Source organism: Semicossyphus pulcher, unplaced genomic scaffold, assembly GCF_022749685.1.
Source record: "Semicossyphus pulcher isolate SPU_LCO1_2020_fin unplaced genomic scaffold, fSemPul1.0.p SCAF_23, whole genome shotgun sequence".
Taxonomy (NCBI): Eukaryota; Metazoa; Chordata; class Actinopteri; order Labriformes; family Labridae; genus Semicossyphus; species Semicossyphus pulcher.
Window position 1 is genome coordinate 16,557,171 of NW_027211697.1, and position 22,278 is coordinate 16,579,448.

The 22,278-nt window shown below is 45.7% G+C and overlaps 1 protein-coding gene across 1 annotated transcript; it reads right to left on the minus strand.

The window, feature by feature from the left end:
- Nucleotides 1–5,090: 5,090 nt before the first annotated feature.
- On the minus strand, nucleotides 5,091–7,571 carry hoxb4a (homeobox B4a). The gene is made up of 2 exons (XM_069674424.1): nucleotides 7,106–7,571; nucleotides 5,091–5,365 (listed from the first exon to the last, which is right to left on the minus strand). Exons 1-2 carry the CDS (start codon nucleotides 7,569–7,571, stop codon nucleotides 5,091–5,093), a joined length of 741 nt encoding a protein of 246 aa, XP_069530525.1.
- Nucleotides 7,572–22,278: the final 14,707 nt, after the last annotated feature.

Below are 22,278 nucleotides of genomic sequence, written 5' to 3' on the forward strand. Positions count from 1 at the left end.
CCACGGCTGCATCCCCACGAGAGGCCGGAGCCCCTCCACCAGAACCGCTGCCCCCTGTATTTTCTAATCCCGGGCAGATTGATTTCTGAAGGGGTCAAACAGGAGTGAGTGCGCTTCCTGAGGCCGCTGCTGCTCGGATCAGCAGATACCGGAGGCCTGAGCGCGCGCGGCGACCGGCGATCGTTCGCAGTTCATTTGGAAAGCCTCGCAGATCGTTTGTTTTCGAGCTAAATTGTTTTGGAGCGTAACCGAGAGAGTATCCATTAACCAGCGCCCCCCCCCCCCCTTTTAATTTTTCTCCTTCACCCCCCTCCCTCCTCCTCCTCCTCCTCCTCCTCCTCCTGCATCCCTCTCTCCAATTGAGCGCCGTATTATTCATATTCCTGCTGCAGTCTCCATAGCCTGTGTGCACCTGGGCGACACACACACACACACACACACACACACACACACACACACACACACACACACACACACACACACACACACACACACACACACACACACACACACACACGCAACAGTACCTCATTAAAAGCTATAGGCCTGAACCTCAGCAACACTTTATAACCACAGAAACGCAGCAAAGACAAAACGCATAATAAGCTCCGGGTGCTGAACCAGGAATTCTTCACGTGCACGATCCTGTCACGACTGCTGCGATTGTGAATTTGTTTTCAGTGATAAAAGCCTGCACAGAGAACTGCTTCCACTTTATTACTCAATTACATCCAATAAACCAGGTAAAAAAAACACCTTCAGCTTAATCTGAAGAATCAAAAAGCGATACATTTTGATCCCAACCACCTTTTCCAAATCCGTGCGTAAAAGACGCACATTTCAGATTTGAACAGACGCCCCAGCAGCGTCAGTTCTCGTGACGAACAGACGCAGAAGTGACACCAGCTCAGCAAACGGGGACGGAAACAGTTGCACAAACTCAGAACAAAAACAACACAATTCTGTGATTACGCAAACACACACATTCACAGCCACACACTCACACCTTCCAGCACAAACCAAAAGTCCCTGCGCCGAAATCAAAGCCCCCACGGCCATAGATGCCCCCTTCGCCTGACCTCGCCAAATGCGCAGGGGGCAATAAAACCATAAAAACGCCACCGAGGCATCAGACACAGAGAGGAGACAAAATGAAGTTTCCAGGCCTCTTACCTTACACAGCACGTGAAGCGACCTGCGGGCCATCTTCTTCCTCCGCGCGCTGACGGCTCTCTGACGGGTTGTTGGAGTTTCTTTGGAAGGATTTTCTTCTTTCCAACGAGGAAGGAAAAAGTTTTTTTCTTATAGTAGGATACTTGTGGGGTGTAAAAAATAGCTTGCTGATGGGTGGAAAGGGGAGGTGTGTGTATGAGTGTTTGTGTGTGTGTGTGTGTGTGTGTGTGTGTGTGTGTGTGTGTGTGTGTGTGTGTGTGTGTGTGTGTTTGAGGGAGGGGGCAGGAGGGGTGGGGGGGTTTCCAAGTGTCTTCCAAGACGTCTTCTTCTCCTCCTCCTCTGTCTGTCTCTCTCCTGGCAGAAGGGTCTTGTGTGTGGCTGCCGGATGACAATAGAGAAGAAGAAGTGTTTAAAGAAGAACAAGTGATTAATGATTTGTTCTTGTATAATTCTCGCATTTTTCTTGAGGTGCCGTCCCCTCTGTCCTGACCGGAAAATAATGGCGGTGAACTTTTTCAGAGAGGGTGGCGGGTGAAAGGTGGGGGTGGGCATCCTCACAAAAATCTGCTCCCATTCACAGAAGCAGCAGAAGGCCGCGGCTGATAAAGGAGGCTAAAAAAGAATAAGGATTCCTTATTGTGCGCGTGTCACCCCGCGCGCAAATTCATTTATTTCACCTCGGACTGCCGGTGCTCAGGGGCTTCAGGGGTTATTGTGGAGGCACATATGTGTGTGTGTGTGTGTGTGTGTGTGTGTGTGTGTGAGAATATTGGGGTGGGGGTGTCTGTTTAGATGCTCCAATATAGGACAATTGGTGTGTGGCGAAAATTACAGCATATGGACACAAATATTATCTTGTGTGCGGAGAGGAGCAGCCTGAGGGTGTGTGTTTATAGAGTTCAGCTTCTAAGAAGGAAAAATGTGTGTGGCTCGTTTTTCTACGGCCAGAATGAACGCGCGCGCCGTGCAGAGGAGGTGCGCTGTTTGGAGCAGAGAGCTGGAAAAGAAATATAATAAGAGCATAAAATAGATTTTTGCAGTAATGAAAGCGAGACGTTTGAAAATACGTGCAAGGCTTTTATTCTGGCGCAGTGTGTGCGTGTGTGTGTGTGTGTGTGTGTGTGTGTGTGTGTGTGTGTGTGTGTGTGTGTGTGTGTGTGTGTGTGTGTGTGTGTGTGTGTGTGTGTGTGTGTGTGTGTGTGTGTACATGAGGGCGGCTTCAGCGCGGGGGGAGCCTTTCATAAACAGGAAGAAAACAGATAAATGGGCAGGGGGAGTCTCTGTGGCAAGAGGCCCAGGGAGAAATCAACCAACAAGTAATAGGGAATCTTCTCTGGGCCGAGGAATACGAGCGGACCAATTTGGGGGGCACACTTTTTTGTTTAAAGTTCATCGAGAGGAATGCTATTTTCTCGTTCTCCCCCCTCTCGTGCTCTATATTTTTCGATACCTGCTCTAAGAAAAGAAAATGAAAATTAATACGGGAGCCGCGCCTTACAAAAGAAGCCATTCGTCTTGTTGATTATCTATTTGGTTGTCAGGGTTTGAGCTATGGCGCCGGCCCGCTCCCTTTTTGTAATATATAAAAAATAAAACACACATGCGCGTGCAGCCTCGCTCCAGAAAACACCGATTGGAGAAAAAAACTGTTGTGCAAGAATTACACTCATTAAAGCATTAAAAGAGCACGAACCGAGAAACTATTTAATGTTTTTTTTCTGCAGAAGCAGAACAGGAAGGGAGAGGGGGAGAGGAGGGGGGTGTCCTATCCTCTGTGTCGGCCGGTGCAGGCGCGTGTGAGCAGCCGTTAAATTAACGGGAGAACGAGAGTGAAACGGAGGGACGGTTTGTGATTTAAAACGAGATTACAGGACGTAATGTACCAAGATCACTCAGGGCCGGGACAGATTAATCATCGCAGGCTGCTGATTCCTGCAGACAGGTCGCTGTGCGTTTGTAGGCAAAACCAACAGTGAAATTAAATGAAATTATTTATTGTGTGTGTGTGCACGTGGAAGCGCGTGAATGCATGCTTTAAATACACAGTGCACCGTTAGACCTCAGTGAGAGGAGAGAGCTGCTGCGGAGGCAAAAAGGGATTTTTAATGGGACAAACGTCGACATTAAAAACAGAAAAATAAAAGTTTGAAACATTAAACTTGATCAGGGATCCGAAAGGATCGAATGGAGGTGAGGCCAAACCTCCACTTTCACAATATGTAACAATTCTTCAGAAAAATCTGATCACATGATTTTAAGAGAGGAAATAAAACAAGAGCGTCGAGTTTTATTTTTTAGCCATTTATTTAAATTTCTATGAACTATTTACAAATAACAGGAAGGACAGAGAGGAGGCAGAAGCAGAGAGAGGAGCAACGTACATATCAGAGGAGGTAACACATGTTCAACAATACCATCATGTTATTATTATTATCACAGAAACGGATCTTTGGAATGTAAATAAAATAACATCAATCAGAAACACTTGCAGAATAAAATCTCTAAAAAGTGAGAAAGAGGACAAACAGAGTGTGCGCATTTAATGTGCGGAGAAAAGAGACGAAGGAAGAAACAACATTCAGACATGCAAGAAAAGAAAAAGCTCCTTTTCCTCCTGAACGTCCTGCGTGGCCACAACAACCGCTTAATATTAAATTACATTTGTTTTTAAAATTTCCACATACAAGAAAATGAAGAGCGCTTTTATTGTATTGCAGGTAATAATAATAATTATTATAATAACTCGTCACACAATTTCAAAAATATAAAAGCTCGAAAAGCTGTCACTTCATCAAACGAGCAGAAAAAAAGCAAAAGATAAAAATATATTTATAGAAGTACAACTGAGGTAATAGGTAGTACATCGTATAGTGCTGCGTTCAGGACCGGTTCTGGAGCGACTTGTACCACGTTTGGTTTGGATATTATTGTCTTCTGTTCAGGCAGCTTCATAAACCCTGTTTGTGTTCACTTTATTTCCCGGGACTCACCCCGTCACTCTGCTCACAACATCACAACATCAACAATCATCGGACCACACAAACGCTCCTTTCTGTCTCAGCGGTCAGAACCGTTTTTACAATCAACACTGATTTGAACAGAACTCTAATGCAACTTTAAAAAGCTCGAGCGTGTCATCACACACAACAACATAACAGTCAGAATTAGAACAACATTCTGGATCATTCCGGAGGTTATACTGGATGTTAGAGTAGATATGAGCGCGTGTGTAAGAATACTGCTCGTGACGAAACGATGCTTCCATTTATTACACGCGCGCGTGTGAGCGGGGTGGGAGGGGTGCAGGTTTGGGGAGGGGTGCAGGGGGGTAATGGGCAGAGCCGCGGTTCACCCCTTTGCTTTGTACCCGCAGAGTAAACATGACAAATGGGGCCCGAGTTTGGCATGATTAAAGATGAAAACGAGGATCCATCTTCACCAAAATAAAAGTCTCAGATAGAAAAAATACACGCACGCGGGCACATAATCCTTATGCTCTGTCATAGAGAGGGGGAGAGAGAGAGACAGGGAGAGAGGGAGAGAGAGAGAGGTATAAAAAGACAGAACTATAAAAAGCAGAGATTCGGGGATAAAAGCAGAGAAGCTGTAGCATCGTTTCGTTCAGTCTCCTTCTTCGCCTAATTTTGTTCATTTCATTTTTTATGAATGGGGGAAATCTCTCCCTCCACCCCTCCCACGTCATAACGTCATATTATAGTGTGTAGTAACATCAGCATAGATCAGGGCCGAACATCCCTCCCTCCAGAGCAAAGCCTTTATTCCGGTCCAAAGTGCGGGCTCCGGTGGTTACAAGCGTGGCCGCCGCTGTGGCGTTCAGTTCGGGACTCAGGGAGGCAAACAATCAGACAAAGAGCCGGAGAGCCGGCCCACAGAGAGCCGGGCCACACAGAGCCGGGCTATAGCGGTCCGGAGCGGCTCTGGGAGTTTGTGTTGGTTCCGGAGCGGACCTTGGTGTTGGGCAGCTTGTGGTCCTTCTTCCACTTCATCCTCCGGTTCTGGAACCAGATCTTGATCTGACGCTCTGACAGGCACAGCGTGTGCGCGATCTCCACCCTGCGCCTGCGCGTCAGGTACCGGTTGTAGTGGAACTCCTTCTCCAGCTCCAGAACCTGCTGGCGCGTGTAGGCCGTCCGCGAGCGCTTCGGCTCACCCCCCGTGTAGTTTGGGCTCACTGTGGGAGAACAATGGGGATAAACGATCAACACGACGTGGAACATACACCAACAATAAATAACAACAACAACAACAACAACAACAACAACAACAACAACAACTGTGTCTTAATATAATATATAATATGTATTATATAATATAATAACTTCTCACTGTAGAATTATTATTGCAACATGTATATTGTCACGTGCAGCAGGCTCACTACTACAGCTACTATAACAGGAAAAATAATCATTAGTTAAGTTAGCAAAAATTCAACAACAATAACAATACAATAAAAAATACAAATAAATAGTCATAATTGATAAGAATAAATAATAGTAATAATAGTGCTCCGGCTGCACTATGAGTCAGAATATACAGCAGGCAGCTGTTATTAACATATATGGCCTTTAACTAAAGCGCCTGTTCCGCGTGTCACAGTGAGAGCTCAGTGTAAATCTGTTGGTTTCAAAGCTGGAAACATCACAGGGACACGGGGAGAAAAAAGATGCAACATGAGCTTCTAACGCAGAGAAGCGGAGCGCTGCCCCCGCGCGCCGACCCTCTGTGAGCAAACACAAAATGGCTGTAACCTTGGCAGACCCTCTAACGCTGCTCTGCTCTTTAATCTCCACACGACTCTTTATTTCTGCGCGTCCAGCTGCAGCTGTCGCAGCTAAACTCCTTTATTTTACAGTTTGTCGCCGACAATCTGAAGCTTTTTTTTTCTTCAGTGAACACATGTTGTCAGGTGTCACCTCGGGCCCTGCGGCGGCGTGAATCCCCGCAGCCTGACGCTGGTGTCCAAATGTTGTGATTTGGGAGAAACCGGGGCCGCGGACGCGTCTGACGTTTCCGCGTGAGAACATAAATGCAGAGAAAGAGAGAGCGTCGACGAGCCAAAGGAGCAGTTCTGTTTTCTTTCAATGAGCTCGTGCACAGATGCCACGCACTCAGAGCAGCGATGGCAGCTTTGTCTGTATTAACTGAGAATAAAGGTGGTGGAGGGGGGGTGCAGCAGATACACGACGGCACTGAAAGGCCGTCTGGGTAATGATTCAACAAATCCTCAAAACTACAACAGAGAGCAGCGACCGAACGCGATCACGGACAGACTCTGTCTAAAATAACTCCAACATGAAAGAGATTTTCTTACCGAGCAGCAGAATCATTACACCGTAAAAGTGGCATTTTGTCGCCACGCGCACAAACGCCCCAGTTCTCCCAGTATGCGCAGTATAGGCTGTGAGTCTATTACACCATCACAGAGAAGCCATAATAGACTGGAGCTACTCGGCTCTACATTAGTGTTTTACGGCCGGCTCCATAAACATGAATATTTCAGCTGCCATAAAACTTTCCCTCCTCTGAACAACGAGAGGGGAAGGAGGCTCGACGGAGTAAAGTACACCGTTTATACAAGCAGACCACTTAAAATCAAATTACCAAAGCATAAAATCTAACTTATGGGCTCGAGCTGAGTTGTCATAAGGCGAAGAATCCGAGCAGACGAGCCGGAGATCGGACTTCAAAAGGCACCTCAGCGGAGAGGTGTAATAAAAATTTATGGAGGGTGTAATTATATTGGCCCTGCAAACAGACGATCGTAAATCTTGACCCAAGGGCTACTCGTGTTCTTCTAACAGAAACAGGGAGGGGAAGCCGTAGATCCTGACGGTGGACACCTAGCTGACTGCACAAAGGCGCAGCGAGGCAGAGAGGGGAGAGAGAGGAACAAGTTTGCATGCACACTCACCGATGTTTACATGGACTTTCTTCATCCACGGGTACACCACCGGGTCCTTGCGGGTGCTCGAGGGGGACGAAGTGCTTTGGCTGTGGGGCGTTTGGCCGCAGGACGGAGGGGGAGGCGGGCTGGGTGTCACCGAGTCGCAGCGGTTGCTCTGCTCCGGGACGGGGGTGGTCTGCAGCCCGGCTGGGGGGAGAACGTGACCCCGCGGGGACATCACCACCGAGGCGGGCTGCCCTGCGCGCTGGCACGGCGTGTAGGGCAGCTCGGCTCGCTGCTGCTGCGGGTGGTGGCTCTGGTGGGGTTGGTGGTGGTAGAGAGAGTCCGGCTGGAAGGCAGCGGGCTCCTGCCGCTGGGAGCTGTAGTAGTCCGGAGAGTGGCTGGGCAGATAGTCGCTCTGAGAGTACTCCTCGCACGGGGGGAACTTCGGGTCCACATAGTTGGAGTTGATCAAATAGGAGCTCATGGCCATTAATTTCAGTCTTTTTGTGAATTGCACCTACTCTGAAAATATATAACTAAAATTTATATCTCATCCCTTTACTCTTCGGTTATTCCTGTTCCGTTGAACCCTCCTACTTTTCTGTCAAGTGAACAAAGTTAAGAAGCCACGTGACGGCGGACGGCCAATGGCGCGCCTCCAGGACGGACCCCGGATAAGGAAATGGGATTAAGCGTATACGGCCCCCGCACGCGCATCATCATATGGCCTCAGTTTGTAGGCATTCAATACTTTCCCTCTCGCGCCCCGTCCCTCTCCTCGTGCCCCGCTCTCTCTGGATGTCTCTCCACCACATGTTTTACGCATGCCGTCTTAAGCAGCCAGAGAATCACAACAATAACACGAGCAACGCGCGCGCATGGACACACACGAGCAACAGAGTGCAGCTCAGATGAAGTCCTCCCTTATTGCAAACGAACCTTTCCCCCTGTTCCGCGTCTGGCTGCAGCTTCACGGAGAAAAAAAGAAAGCAAACAGAAAAAAGAAAGCGCTCGCGGGGATTTAAAGTGGCGCCTGCGCCTCCCTCTGTGTGTATATTTGGGTGTGTGTACAGACTGTGTTGCCAGAGCGTTTCTCTTTTTTCTTCACTGTTCTTTCCAAATCGCTAATAACGGGAGTGGGCGCGCGGCCACCCAGCAGCTCCGTGTCAGAGATAAATCTGGCTTGTTTAGGATCGATAGAAAATTCATCAACTAATTCAGGTTACACGCTCTCCTAAATCACCAGCAGACCTTTGCATTAGGGACGAGAGACCTGCACCTTTGTGCTCCAACACGCGCACATTCCACATTTAGACTCCCCTCGCATGTTCATCCGCCTCAGACAGACTCTCTCTGCTTTGCATGAATAATCAGGGATTGTTTCCCTCCACGTTCCGGTCTCAACATCACCGGCATAACAAGTCCACATGCAGCGTCCAGGCTGCTTCTGCCCTTGAGCTGTGACACACACAGCTTTGTTTTTCCTCCTGAGGAGGATTCATCCGCTCACACGGGCCGCCTCACACTCTCACAGCTTTGTTTGCCCGTTTTAAATAAATACACGGGGACACTTCAAACAGTCTCACAGTTTAAAACACACAGACAATAAACTGAGAGCTGTCAGACAGACAGCACTGTGCTCGGTAAACACGTTAACAGTCCCTAAATCCCTTTAACATATAAAACATTATAAAACAGGAAACTCTGCAGTGGAAAGAAGAGATGCTGAACAGGAGTGTTGTGCACTTTGTGTACTGTTATCAGGACTTAAGGTGCGCGCGCGCGCGCGCGCTCACACACACACACACACACACACACACACACACACACACACACACACACACACACACACACACACACACACACACACACTCACAGGCAAGATGATGGAGATATCCAAGTCCTTTGTTTCCAGAAAATTGACCGTCTCTAAATCGAAGCCTTGCTGCCTCCTCCCAACCCCCCCAAGATGAACAGTAAGCGAGCGCATCATTTTTCAACGAGACAAATAATAAATAAAAAGAGTCCAATTCAACCCGGAGTTGGCCTTTAAAACTGGGATCGAAAAAAAGTACAAAACACTTGGAATGAGTTTTCATCAGTTCGGAGGAGAGGAGAGCCACAGCACGCAGGCGCGTCAAAACAAACACAAACACAGCTGAAATAAATGCTCGCAGATTTGTTTGAACCCTGGAACAGATTTATTCGTTACACATTCACACTTTCATTTTTAATAACACAAATCTGAAGCCGCGTTTTAAAACAAATGACGTCACAGCCGCGTGCGGCAGCTGCAGGCCGCTCCTCACGGTTTGGATCCATCGCTGCCGTCGTGTTTAAATCCACTATATACTCCCCTAGAAGCGAATTTGTGATTGTTTTAATGATTTTTACACAAATCCGGATCTACAGGGTAGATATAGAAGACAGCGGCTCTCTGGAGGCGCGTGCTCACACCGTCCATAGACTTTTATTGCTTCATAAACTCCCTGTCGCAGCCTCACTGGAATATTTCCATCCATCTGTACTGTCTCCGACCCCTGACCCCGCTCACTGCTGGGGGGCATCTGGGAAATGAAGTTGTAACACTTCCTGTAAGTGTAGAGCGACGGTTAAATTCAGAAATAAAACAAGGAAGTAAAATAAAAAGAATTTTGTTTTTTATTCTTCTAGAAAATAACGAGAATGCGGAGGAGAGAGGGGGGGACAGGTGTGATGAAAATAACCTGCCTTATAAAAGATGTTTTAACGCGAGGATTTAAATAGAGAAATAAGCACTGACGTAATAAAGGCCCGCTCTCTTTGTTTTAACGGAATTTGCTTTTAAATAATATTTTGGGGTATTTTTTTTAGCTGTTGTAATTTGAAAATGTGACTCAGAATATGTTGACGCCCAGCAAACTGTCAGGTCTGATTTATGTTTGAAATAATTTGTCTCAAAATGTGAAAAACTGCCAGTTTGATCTTAAAGGCCTGTGTCGATGAACGCAGTTTTCGTGTCTCCTGCTTGTATGAAAATATCCCTCCGCTCGGTTTCTGACTCCGTTAAAACGAATGTTTGATTCAAAGACAAAATATTCTGCCCGCGTTCCGCCCCTGACGTCACAGATTTAACTCAAGTTAAACTTTAATTATCCAAAAGTAAAAGAAGAGAAAAAGTTGGCAGCTGAAAGCGCGTTTTAACAGAATGAACACAAGTTAATGAAAGAAAAGACGGATCGTTGGCGCGAGAAAAACGCTGCCATCAAACTGATGCAGAAACATGTGACTGAAGAAAGAACGGATGGACCGATGAATAAATGAATAAATGTCCCTCCGCTGAGCGAAATGAATTGCAGTCTGTCTCTAAAAGTCTGATTTAACTGAATTAAAATGTGACTCACACACACGCACACACACACACACACACACACACACACACACACACACACACACACACAGGCCTGCACTCTTTAATTCTTCTCTCTCGTTCACCAAAAACGACACATTTTCGTGCCGATCACAGAAACCTTTAAAAATATCTTCAGCTCACAAACAAAATAAAACCCGATTCATAAACGAGGCCGTGTTTTCGGGCTCTCGCGCTCTCAGGTGTAACCGTGTTTCTGCTGCTATTCTTCCTGTAATTTCTGTCTTTGCAGCTCCCACATTGATTTTGTGACACTCACACTCCCTCCACGCTGCAGGCAATATTGCTGTTCACCGTTTCCTCCAAAAGTTGCTCATTCATCACCAGAGAGGACAACAAAGCAGCGAGCAGAGAGAGGCGCATCAAGCTGCTGCTCAGATCTGCTCCTTTTTCATTCCTACTCTGCGACGTTTTAATTCCGTCCCCTCTTTCAGGTGTTCAGTTCCAACCCGGTGTTATACATTCTTTTCTATCCTGCTCCTTTGTGCGCAGGTGTGGGCGTTTCCCCGTCACCTTGACCTCCCGCTCTGCTGCGGGTCAGCTCAGGTATCGATCAAGGTGTGTTGAGTCTGACTGCAGCACTTCCCTTCACCTCTGTCAAGTTTGTCAGCAGCAGCCTTTCAGTGCGCCGGGAGGGGGCCTTTTGTTTCCGGCTGCAGGTAGAGGTCAACGTGCAAAGCAAAGATCGTCAGGAAACCAGCTCTGATTTGTAGATTCGAACAACAACAACAACAACAACAACAACAACAACAACAACAACAACAACAAAAAAAAAACATTTGTGTGTTCTGTAAATAACATCATCAAAATAAGAACGAAAGTTTTCATGACGGTTAAAATATTTACAGCTTCGCTAAAATGAGCTTTTCAGAAACTCAAATTAAACCGAATCCTTCATTTAATCCAAACATGATCACTTTAAACTATCGCGGCCTAAAGCAGCTCTTCACCTGTAAAACCAGCACGTCCTGTTTTCACACCACGCGCGCGCACACACGTGCAGCAGCTGCAGTGTTAAAATAAAAATACGGGTCGTCTCTGCTGTAACATTTAGCTGTGATATCTGCGGACTGTGAGAGGCTGACACGGAGAGGAAAAGGTCAGCGCATCTGGATTTACACACGTGACTTTTATTGCGGGTCAGTTCCGTTTACAGCTCAAACACTCACACGGAAGTCAGAGTTTTTTTTCAGGAGGGGGTGAAATAAAAAGCAATAAAATATTCAGGCAGCGGAAGAGAGCCGAGGTGAATAAATAACTTTAAAGTCCTCTCAGAAATTTACGACCTCTCTAAGCAGTTTGTCTCATCAGAGGCGCTCAGTGTGTGTCAGTAAAGCTGCAGAAAAACCTGCACACACATCGCTCCCTGCTTCTGTCTCTGCTGCAGCAATTTGGGATTAAAATTCCTTCTAAAATGGATCAAATAGAAGCAGTCCGAAGGTAAGACTTTGTTTTTGTTGGGACGGGAACAAACGTGAGATCAAACTGCGTAAATCTGCTGAAATAATACACACATATCCGCGTCTTCGGACATAAACTGTCCAAGTTAAGTTTTATTTTTGTTCTTTAAATTTGTCCTGAAACATTAAAATCCTCACAGAGGCCTAAACTCGCGGTGAGAGAATAAAACGGGCCGGAGGGTTAAACGGCGTCATTATGTGCAGCAGCCGGACGTGTCACAGTTCTGAAATATGACCGAGGTGAAAAAGCTACAGGGACAGAGACGCAGAAGAGAAATGTGGTTTTGCTCCTTTGTGCAGTTTGAAAAATACATCGAGCTGCGCTCCGCGGGTGATTGTCATGCAAAGTACCGCAGGAGGAAATAAAGCGGAGGCCTGTCCCTCCGCGTGGAAAGGATTCAGCTGAAGGTGATTTCTGGGAGAGCTTTGTGTGCAAGTTAGAAGCTCGGTCATGATTATAAGCTCAATACTTTTTACAATGCAGCCGCAGCAGGTAAAAAAACAGGGAGATAAATAAGGAGAGATTTTAGAACCGGCAGCAAAATCAACAAAATGCAGCAGCTATTGTTCGGCCGCTCAAATGTTCCAAATGTTCCTTTTTCTGTTTAAGGTAAATTCTGACGAGTTGTAAACAGGTGACAAACATGTCCCCGCCTTTTATATCCATGAGAATTAACCGAATGAACAGACATTAATTTAAGGTAGAGAACACACGCGCAGCTAAACGCGCAGCGCTGAATATGTGCACATAAACATCCCGACAGCCCGAGAGAATTAACTGCTATCAGATATGAGCCGGTGGGTGAGCACGCGGTCGGGTTTGTGCTACTTTAGCAAAATATTTGTACTGATGAAACAAACGAAACAAAGGCTCCCTGTACAATCTGATCGTTTCGCTACACAGCCACTTTATAATCACAGAAACAGCATCAGCATCAGCAGAGCTAAATAAACAGCTCTATACACACAGGCGCGCGACATGCCTGACTCGAAACCAGCAGCATGAAACCGCAAAACTGCGACACAACAACGAAGCGCAGCAGAAGATAAACTGTCTCTGATTGACGTTTCTCTGACAGCAGTCAGAACTGAATCATTTGTTGAATCACAGGATTAAAAAAAAACAAACATCAGCTCAGAAGCTCATTTTAGAAAAAAAAAGAAGCAATGCGTCCATCAGCTGTTAAATAAGAATTTATTATCTGCAGAAAAACGTTTCAAACAGATTAAATGTGGAGGCTTTAGAGGGAGAAAGTTGTCCAGCGTGACCTTTAACCTTCCACTGACCACGACCTCGCCTTCACCTTCGGCAGCTGTGTGCTGATTATAGTGTGTGTGTGTGTGTGTGTGTGTGTGTGTGTGTGTGTGTGTGTGTGTGTAAAGCTCTATCTGTTCTATCTCTATTAGTATTCGAACATCAATAAAAGTCGGTGTCTTTGATGCAGCCGAACTTTAGCCAGAATGTCTGTAATGGAACCGGAAGTCACGACGCCTCACGTGTCCTAATCAGGCTAACTAATTATCCAGCCTATTAATAAGGTACAGTGAAAGAAACTGAGCCTGGGAAGGTTATACACTGTTCAAATACAGTCGATAATCGATCAAAAATAATAGTCGATAAAGTGACTATACACTGACTCTGAAACAGGAAGAAGAGGAAGAGGGGGCAGCTCCTGCAACACGTGGTCTTCCCCCTTCCTCCCTGCGTGGGCAAAGCACCTGCCACACACACACACACACACACACACACACACACACACACACACGCACACACACGCACACACACGCAATGCAAATGAGGCAGCTTCCTCATGTACAAGGAGATATTTTGTGTACTCACCGCGCTGTAGCTCGAGAATCCGCCTCTCCTTTGCCGCGTCGCCGTCACATCCATTTCAACCATTTTCCCTGTTTTTTCTTCTTCTTCGTCTTTTCCCTGTTTTACTTCTTTAATCCTCCAACACATCCGCAGCCGTGCTCCTCTCTCTCTCCTCTTCCTCCTTGCTCTCTCTCCCTCTCTTGTTGCGACGCCACAGGTTTTTTGACCTCTTCGGGAATCTTCGTGGTATCTTAAAGAAAAAAAGAAAAGGCACTGTCATTTCCGCGGACACCCCCGCTCACACGCACGCGCGCAAAGACGCACACACTCCGGTCCCAGTAAACATGTCTGTATATCCGAACTGAATCCGCCTTTGAATCAACGCGATAACACAGAACTCATTAAACGTCGTTAATCCAGCGAAAGGAACAGCCGACAGCACGGTGCGCCTCGTGCGTAAAACCAAATCAGACCGTCGTTAAATGACAGAGGAAACCCCCCCCCCCCTCACCGGTGGCCGTGCCGCGTGTTTCCCGGTGTTAGAGCGAGCGGTTCGGGGCTGAGGGAGCGCGAGCAGGGCTGCGGAGGAGACTGTTGGCTCTTTAAGGCATTAAGTGTTGTGTGTGTGTGCACGGACTCAAGTTTTCAAATTAATCTGCCAGTTTGGCACACTCTTTGTTTAACGGGCGAGGCGTGTCACCCCGCGTCCCCGGTACACATTTTAATATTGGAGAGACGCGCTGACCTCCCGTTCACCCCGAGCACAGCAGACCCCCCTCTCTCCCCCTCACCCCCTCCCTTTTCCACACCCTTTCTTTCTGCCATTTCCACCTCTCCTCTCTCTCTCCCCGCTCCCATCTTTCTGTCATTTTGTTCTCTCTCTCTCTCTCCGTCATACTAAATCGAGTTGGAGTCATTACTTCGAAGAAAAATGGTCAGTAGATGTGAGGAGGGAGGGGGTCTCTTTCTTTCTCTCTCTCTCACACAGATTTGCTCTTTTCTTCCAGGATCATTTCTCCTTTTCCTTTTGTTGTATAAATATAAATGACACCCGCGCGCTCTCTGACATGAGAGCCCGCAGCAGCAAACCGCAGCATCACTTCCCAGGCTTATATTCATCAAGTATTTCAGAAACAAATGTGTTGTATCGCAGCTTAGTTCGTATAAACAACCGTTTTGAGTCTACTTAGCGGGCTTTAGCTCCGACACGGAGGTATCAGGTGGATTAATATCGATGTTATTCGACCCTCTGCAGCCTGGAGAGAGATTTTTATCGAGTTAACTGCAGCCATATGTCCACACGTCTCCCTGCTCATTTTACTACTGTTACTGTCATTACGTTTCAGCGTCATCTCACGAACACGTGTTTCATCTCTTCATTCATGTTTTTACATCTAGCTTTTATTTCACTATAAAGACACATAAAGTGACATTCACGTGTGACGTGACAGAAGGACCATGCACGCGCAAATGGTATAGATTATTAGAATTCTCGGCCACGCGTTACGCATGCGCGCTGCAGCCTTAAATTGAATTGATTTGTTGAACTCGAGATGAACCTTTGGAGAAGGATGGAATCAGTAACGTGGTTATTCACCCATTACCTTTTTGTGCTGTGTGTGTGTGTGTGTGTGTGTGTGTGTGTGTGTGTGTGTGTGTGTGAGAGAGAGGTGGGTCGGTGTTTACATCAATAAGCGGATTATGTATTTACTGAATTATAATGTCCCTCCTCTCTGTCGCTCTCTGACCATCAAACAAAGCTCTAACAGTGTGTCCAAGCGGCGCTGCTTTCATGTTGTTCAGGTGTTGCGTTTGATGTCAGAGCAGTTAACAAATCAAACAGGCTGAGCTGCAGGATGTTCACTTATTAGCAGCCAAAATAAAAGAAAACCGGGTTCTGTTTCAACATTAAGCTGATCGTTTGACGTGTCTCACTTTGTTTGAATGTTTCCTGATTTACAGTTAAAAAGTTCCACTTTACAAAACACGACAAATCTGTACGTTTTGTGTGATAAAGTCCAGTTTTTCTTTATTATTATTATTATTATTATTTTAAATCATTACTGTTTTTATTTTTTAATCAGTGTTGCATACAAACAGCAGCTGACAGAATAATTTCTGCTGAACTTTCGAGACTGTGAAGCGGAACGGAAGGCAGGCGGAGGAAAACGGTTTGAGGCTCATTCTTCTCCGTGGAAAAGTAAACCATGCACACATTCATCTTGCAGCGGAAAATCAGATAAGCAGAGTAATATTTTTTGGAGGGTGAGCAAGATAAGAGTTTGTTTTTGACAGCGTCGTGCTGATAAGACTGAGGGGAGGAAGAGCTGAAGTCTCTGTCCGAAATGGTTAGAGAATTATAAATAGACACACACACACACACACACACACACACACACACACACACACACACGGAACTTCTTAATTCATATATTAACAGCCTCCTGAACTTTAAAGACATTTTTTTGCATTTGAACAAATAATTTGTTTTTTTAAAACTACATTTTATTTTGTCAGCAGCCACTAAAATTACTCTGCTTTTAAAGTTAGACTTGTTTATGGAGGATAGTGTTAAAAGCAAATTTATTTTTTTCCCCCAGTTCAAAACCTCAATTTAAAAAGGGCTGTTTTAAGCGGCCTGTGATGTAAAGGTTAATTTAATGATAATAAATAAAATACCGGAATCACATGTTTTACTTCTTGCCCTCTTTTTCAGTTCGGGTTGTATTTTCCTTCCAAATTTCAAACAGGAAACTGTGTGTGGAAAGAAAGAGCCTCCATATGAAACACAAATGTTAGCCGGTGTGAACTAAATGTGTAGCCAAACACCTGCACCCCCCTGGACATACACCCACCCACCCACCTCCATGTCACCGAATACCTTCCGCCCTCCCTCCACACCTCCCTCCCCTCCATTTTTCCTGCCTTTCTTCTCCCTTCATCTCTCCCTGTGTACAGCGCGGCGGCAGGAGGAGCTTTGTCTCTGTTACCGGGGAAGGGAAGAGGAGGTCAGGCCTTCACCTCTCCTTTGCCTTGTGCTATCATTTCTCTCATCTGTGCCCCCTCCCCACCTCTGCTCCTCTTACTCCCCCTCCCTCCCTTTTTGCCTTTGACATACAGCAATTGGTCTGGAGGCGAGTGAGTGAAAAGGCGAGGGCGGAACTCACGCACGACGGTGAACTTTTGACCCTTCAACTCGGTGAACCTCGTGCTGTTAGCTGGCTGCTGTTAACTCGGACATGCAGAGAGTCTGTCCTCCCGATAATACCCCGGATTGTTGCTGCTCCGCCGGCTCGCCTCGGGCAGGAAAAATGCATAAAGATAGCTGGAAGGGGGCAGAAATTAATCGACAGCACCTCCGGAAAACTGCTTTTTTATCTTCCACACCTACAGACAGACTTGTGCGTCTTCTGACTCTCGTCATTAATCACTGAAAACTCGGTGACAGTTCTGACAGTTGTGTATTTAAACAGCGAGGCAGAGGCGGGAGGTTGTTACAGGTTATCGACGGTTAGGATTCAAACGGACGGGGGCGCGTGCTGAGAGGGAGGTACGGAGAGGGGCTCGCGGGGGCACTCGAGCTGGTTCTTACTGGTCTGAAGCGGGCTCTGGTGGCGGCGCGAGAGAGCTGCATTCTGTGTGAAATATAAATCAGTGGCACGCGGTGAAACAAGGAAATGTGCATTCAGATCGTTTAGATGAGGAATAAAAGTCAGTGAATCGTGTTGTTGGGAGGAAACAGCAGAAAGAGCGGGAGAGGCGACTTCAAAGAGAAACACAGATTAATAAAGATGAATAAGGATCGATGATGCTGGAGCTGCTCCTCCCAGAGTGACCGACTGTCTCACATCACATTTACATCAACAACGAAGACGTCTCGGCCAGAATCCAAATTATTGTCGTTATCGTTATTAATTTAATTAATTTATTAATTAATTTAATCATTGTTTTTAGTAGGAGAAGTGGTGCTGGTAGGCCTCGTAGTAGGTTATTTTTTTGAACATAGTTCAAATAATCTATTATTTGATAAGAGTATCTTATCTTATTTAAAAAGTAGATTATTGTGTAAACTGTAGAGAGGCCAGAAATCAATTTGAAACTCGCGCTGAAGGATCCCTGTTTCCCGTCACCAAAGTGAACTCACCTGTTCAGCCGTGTCTGCGAGAAATAATAAAAAAACTCCTGCAGCACCAAACACGTTCAAAGGGACGTAATGAGGATTGCGCAAAACTTTGTTTGTGAACATAATCCGATGTTTTCATTGTGGCGTAATCAGGAAGCCAGCGAAGTTATAGCCATCCTAATTTCTAGGCGACAGGGTGGACCAGCTCCTTTAACAAAACAACATATTTATGTCGGCTAAATTAATTACATTTAGAAGCAGTGTGACAGGAAAGCGTCAGGAATATTTTTACTTCAATGCGTCAAACACAGTTTTTAATTTCTGGCACAATTTCTGAAAAGGCAATTTAACATTAAAGTCACAACACGAAAACTATTTAGACACTAGAACACTAGAAGCAATATGAGAACGACTTTTATCTCTAAATATTGAAATGTTTAATCGATCTTAAACCAACATGTCTTTGTGTGTCTCAGAAATATCGAACAAAAGCTGAAAAATAAGCGCATAAACCGCCCCGGACCGGAGTATCTGCAAATATTTGCAGGTCATGGACTTGTCATAACTCACCGCCAACACAAACAAAACCTATTCTGGTCTCTCCCAGGCTCAGTCCCAGTTCTCCCAGTGCCTCACAGGCGCTGTATTGACTGCAAACACTTTGAAGAAGCTTTAATAACCGATAAAGTTTCCTTTTAAAGAGCGTTCAGGTTTCAGAGCCTCGGCGCAGGTTAACCCTTTTAAATCCGTGCTTGGCCTGAATGTCGCCCCAGATGTTAATATGATATTTAGTTAGACAATAAATCGTTTGCTCTATAGAATGATGTCTCCTGTTAGCTCTGTGTGTGTTTGCTTCTGCCTGATTGAAATAGAGGAAGTCTGTTTGTCTGCGGTGAACTTCCCTCTCTGCTGACCCGGAAATGGAAACACAGGCCGAAAAATAAAAGCATCCAGTTGTTAAATCCTTTCCCCTCATGTTGTTGAAGTAAACACAAACACAGACACACACATGTCAGGGGGGTAGTAACCTGTCTGTCCTCTCCTGCGCCTGCGTGGCTCGAGCCTGTCTGCTGACCTCGCGGTGACTCCTGCTCGTGCATTATTCATGAGGCATGGCCGCGCGGTTCACCCCTATCAGTATGCAGGAGACATTAAAGCTCCGCAAATGTCGATTTAAACGTAAAGCAATCACAGGAGGAGAGAGGGAGGAATAGTTCAGAGTCAGGAGAGTGTGTGAGTTTGTGTGTGATGCAGGGGAGACGACTTCATTTGATTTTCTTAATAGACTAGTCTTTCCTTTTATAGCTCCAATCCACGAAATTGGTTTCTGCGTGGATTTAAATTCGCAGCAAACAGCCCAAATCAAACGAAGTCTCCTGCGATGATCAGAAAAGCAGCTAAATGATCCACGCCGGCGGTTTCTGCACAAACACACACAGGATCTTCCCATGCCCGGGTCACTCACCTCTCTCTCTCCCTCGGCTCTCTCATGCCCTGCCAATAAACCCACCAAACACAACAAAACACTCCCCACTCACTCCCACACAAAGCGCGCGACTCTCCCACACACAGACAAACACACCTTTGCATTGCAGTGAAAGAGAAAAGGGCCCGTCGCGTTGTGTACTCACCCACTCATCATCACCGACACACACACACTGTAAAGCCCCGCTCAGCGCCTCCTGACAGGTTCAAAGCAGCAGCAAGCCCGCACACAGAACGCACATAATGCGCGTAAAGCTGCGGAGAAGCGGCTCTGCAGGCTGGAGCTGCCCTGTGTACATACACGGGAAACAGAGGACACACACACACACACACACACACACACACACACACACACACACACACACACACACACACACGCAGAGAGAGAAACAAAGGAGCGCATAGAGCTGCTGCGCCTTCATGTCACAGCCTCCCTCACTCATCCCACAAGAGAGGAACTATGTTTGTGTCACGCGTGTCATGTCCCGTCCCTATGTGTGGCCTGTGTGTGTGTGTGTGTGTGTGTGTGTGTGTGTGTGTGGTGGGGGGCCGTGGGGGTCTGCTGGTGCTGGTTGGAGTGTTTCTGTATCATCATTAAAAGTAGGAACCTGATGAGAAATGAAACGAGGCCTTTTTTTCGCCTTCCTGTTTACAGACATGAAACTTCCTCAAGGAGCAGAAGGCCGCTACACACACAGACACGCACACGCGCACGCGCACACACAGTTATCTCACACCGGATATACAACATTAATTTATGTCAAGCGGGAAAAATTGTCTTTATAACACATTAAACACGAACTAAATGTTGTTACACATGAATAACTACGGACATAATAAAGCGTGTGTTTATTTGAGCTGTGTTCTTAATAATTAAATATTTATTATTTGTCTTTTTAATAAATATTTTCCCCAAACAAGAGGTTGAAAAACACCTTCATGAAGCTGATTTATTTTCAGAGGCACAACTTTAGATGTAAAAAGTCTGTTTGCTGTTTGGATGAATAATTTTGTCCATAATAACCAGAGAAAACTCCTCCTGTGTTTCTGAACCCTCCGCCGGTGTCTGAATAATTTATGGATCCCCACGTGAGTCTAAATAACATTCTTGTGAAGCTGGTGAAAAATCTCTGTGATGGCGGAGGGCAGCTTGAGGAATCCGCAGACTGAAAACGCATCGGGGCCGACGGGCTTCATGTGTAAAGTGAACATAATAAATGAGAGTTTGAGAGCACAGAGAGACTTCCGAAAGCACAATCCTCCTCTCTCATTAGCGGAGAGCAGAGGACGGAGGATTAACTGTGCGGTCGTGGTTAGGAGAAAAGCACTCATACGTGAAGTACTCACTGCAAATAAGAACAGGTTCGGTTTACGTCAAGTTAAACACGGTCAGATAATTTAGAAGAGAGAGGGAAAGAAAATCAAACTCATGAAAGTGGGCAGAAAAAAGCTTTTACTTAAAACTTTGGAGTTTACTTTGACAGAAGTTGGACAGAATAATAAAATAGGAAAATGTGAAACAACATGAAACCAAAGAAATATCAGAATCTCATCTCATGTTGACGACTGTTACATGAAGGTCCGCTTGCACCTTTTATCTGAGCTTTCAGCCGAACCTCACGCGCGCCCTGTGCCCCTCTGATGGACCCTCGTCTTTAGTTTATTATGTTTGATCATATTGAACCTTCTGTGTTCTTAGTCAGCGCTGGAAATCAGCCAACTCTATTAACTTCCTATTTGTCGGCCTCTTCTGGGCGCCATGTTGCGGCTGATTTTCACACAAAAGAGGAACTATTAATTTTATTGTGACGTCGTCTCTTTGAGTGACAGTTGAAACACCGGATATTGGCTGATGACTTTTTTCCCGGGACCGGTGACACCGCAGGGATAGGATTTTTTTTTTCTTTAAACTAATTTTTTAAAAACCGAAATTTAAGTGAGGCTCACGAGACTTTAAACAATTTACATGATGGATCTAAGCAATAAGTAGCGTGCGCGAGGAGGAGAGGACGGCGCCGCGTGACTGGTAGCCGGCCTGTTTGACAGCTGGAGTCTCGCGTCAGACATCAGAAGGAACCAGTGAATTTACAGGCAGAGGAAGCAGAAGCACGGTGCTGTGATCGATCCACTGAATCAAGTTTATGTAAAAATATTTCAGAACATCAGAAACATTTCTTGTTTCCGCTTTCGCGTATTTTTTGTCTTTAAACTGCTGAAAAAAGGAGCCAAACAAACGTTTTTCTGCTACGACGGATAAATCAGGCGTCACGTGCTTCTTATTTTATCCGCAGTAGAAACACGAGCACGCTCCTGTTTACAAACACACAGCTTATCGCAGTTTGTCTATCTTATCTAAAGTGTATTTAAAATGCTGTGTTATTATTTGACTGGTGTTTGGTTCACGAGCAGCTTCACAGAAGTCTATTAGGTTATTTTAATGGAGAGTTGTGGTGTCACGTTGCCTTATTAGCAGAGCGTCTTGTTTTAATATTTAATATTGGTCAATCAGCCCCGCGTGCCCAAACTGGATTTATTCTGTTTGATCTGATGTGAGGCTCTTCAGTCACATTTAGCGTCACGTGCTTTGATTAATTAAATGTGATTAGCAGCTTGACAGATGAAAAACCTTTCGATGAAGAGTTTTGCTTTCATGATTCTTTTCTTTGATCTCAGTGACGTGTTTGCGTGTGATCAGTGTGTTTTTCCAAAGTGTCGCGCGCTTGTTAAGAACAAAACATTTTCACTTATATTTAGTTCAGTTTAAATGTTGTAAAAACTGTTAATTTGAAATACTGTAGAGCTGGGCGTTTTTAGGCCTATGTTATACTTGAATTGACATTTAATAATATAATAATTATTTGACAGTTTGGGTAGATATTTGATGTAGTTATAGATCTAACC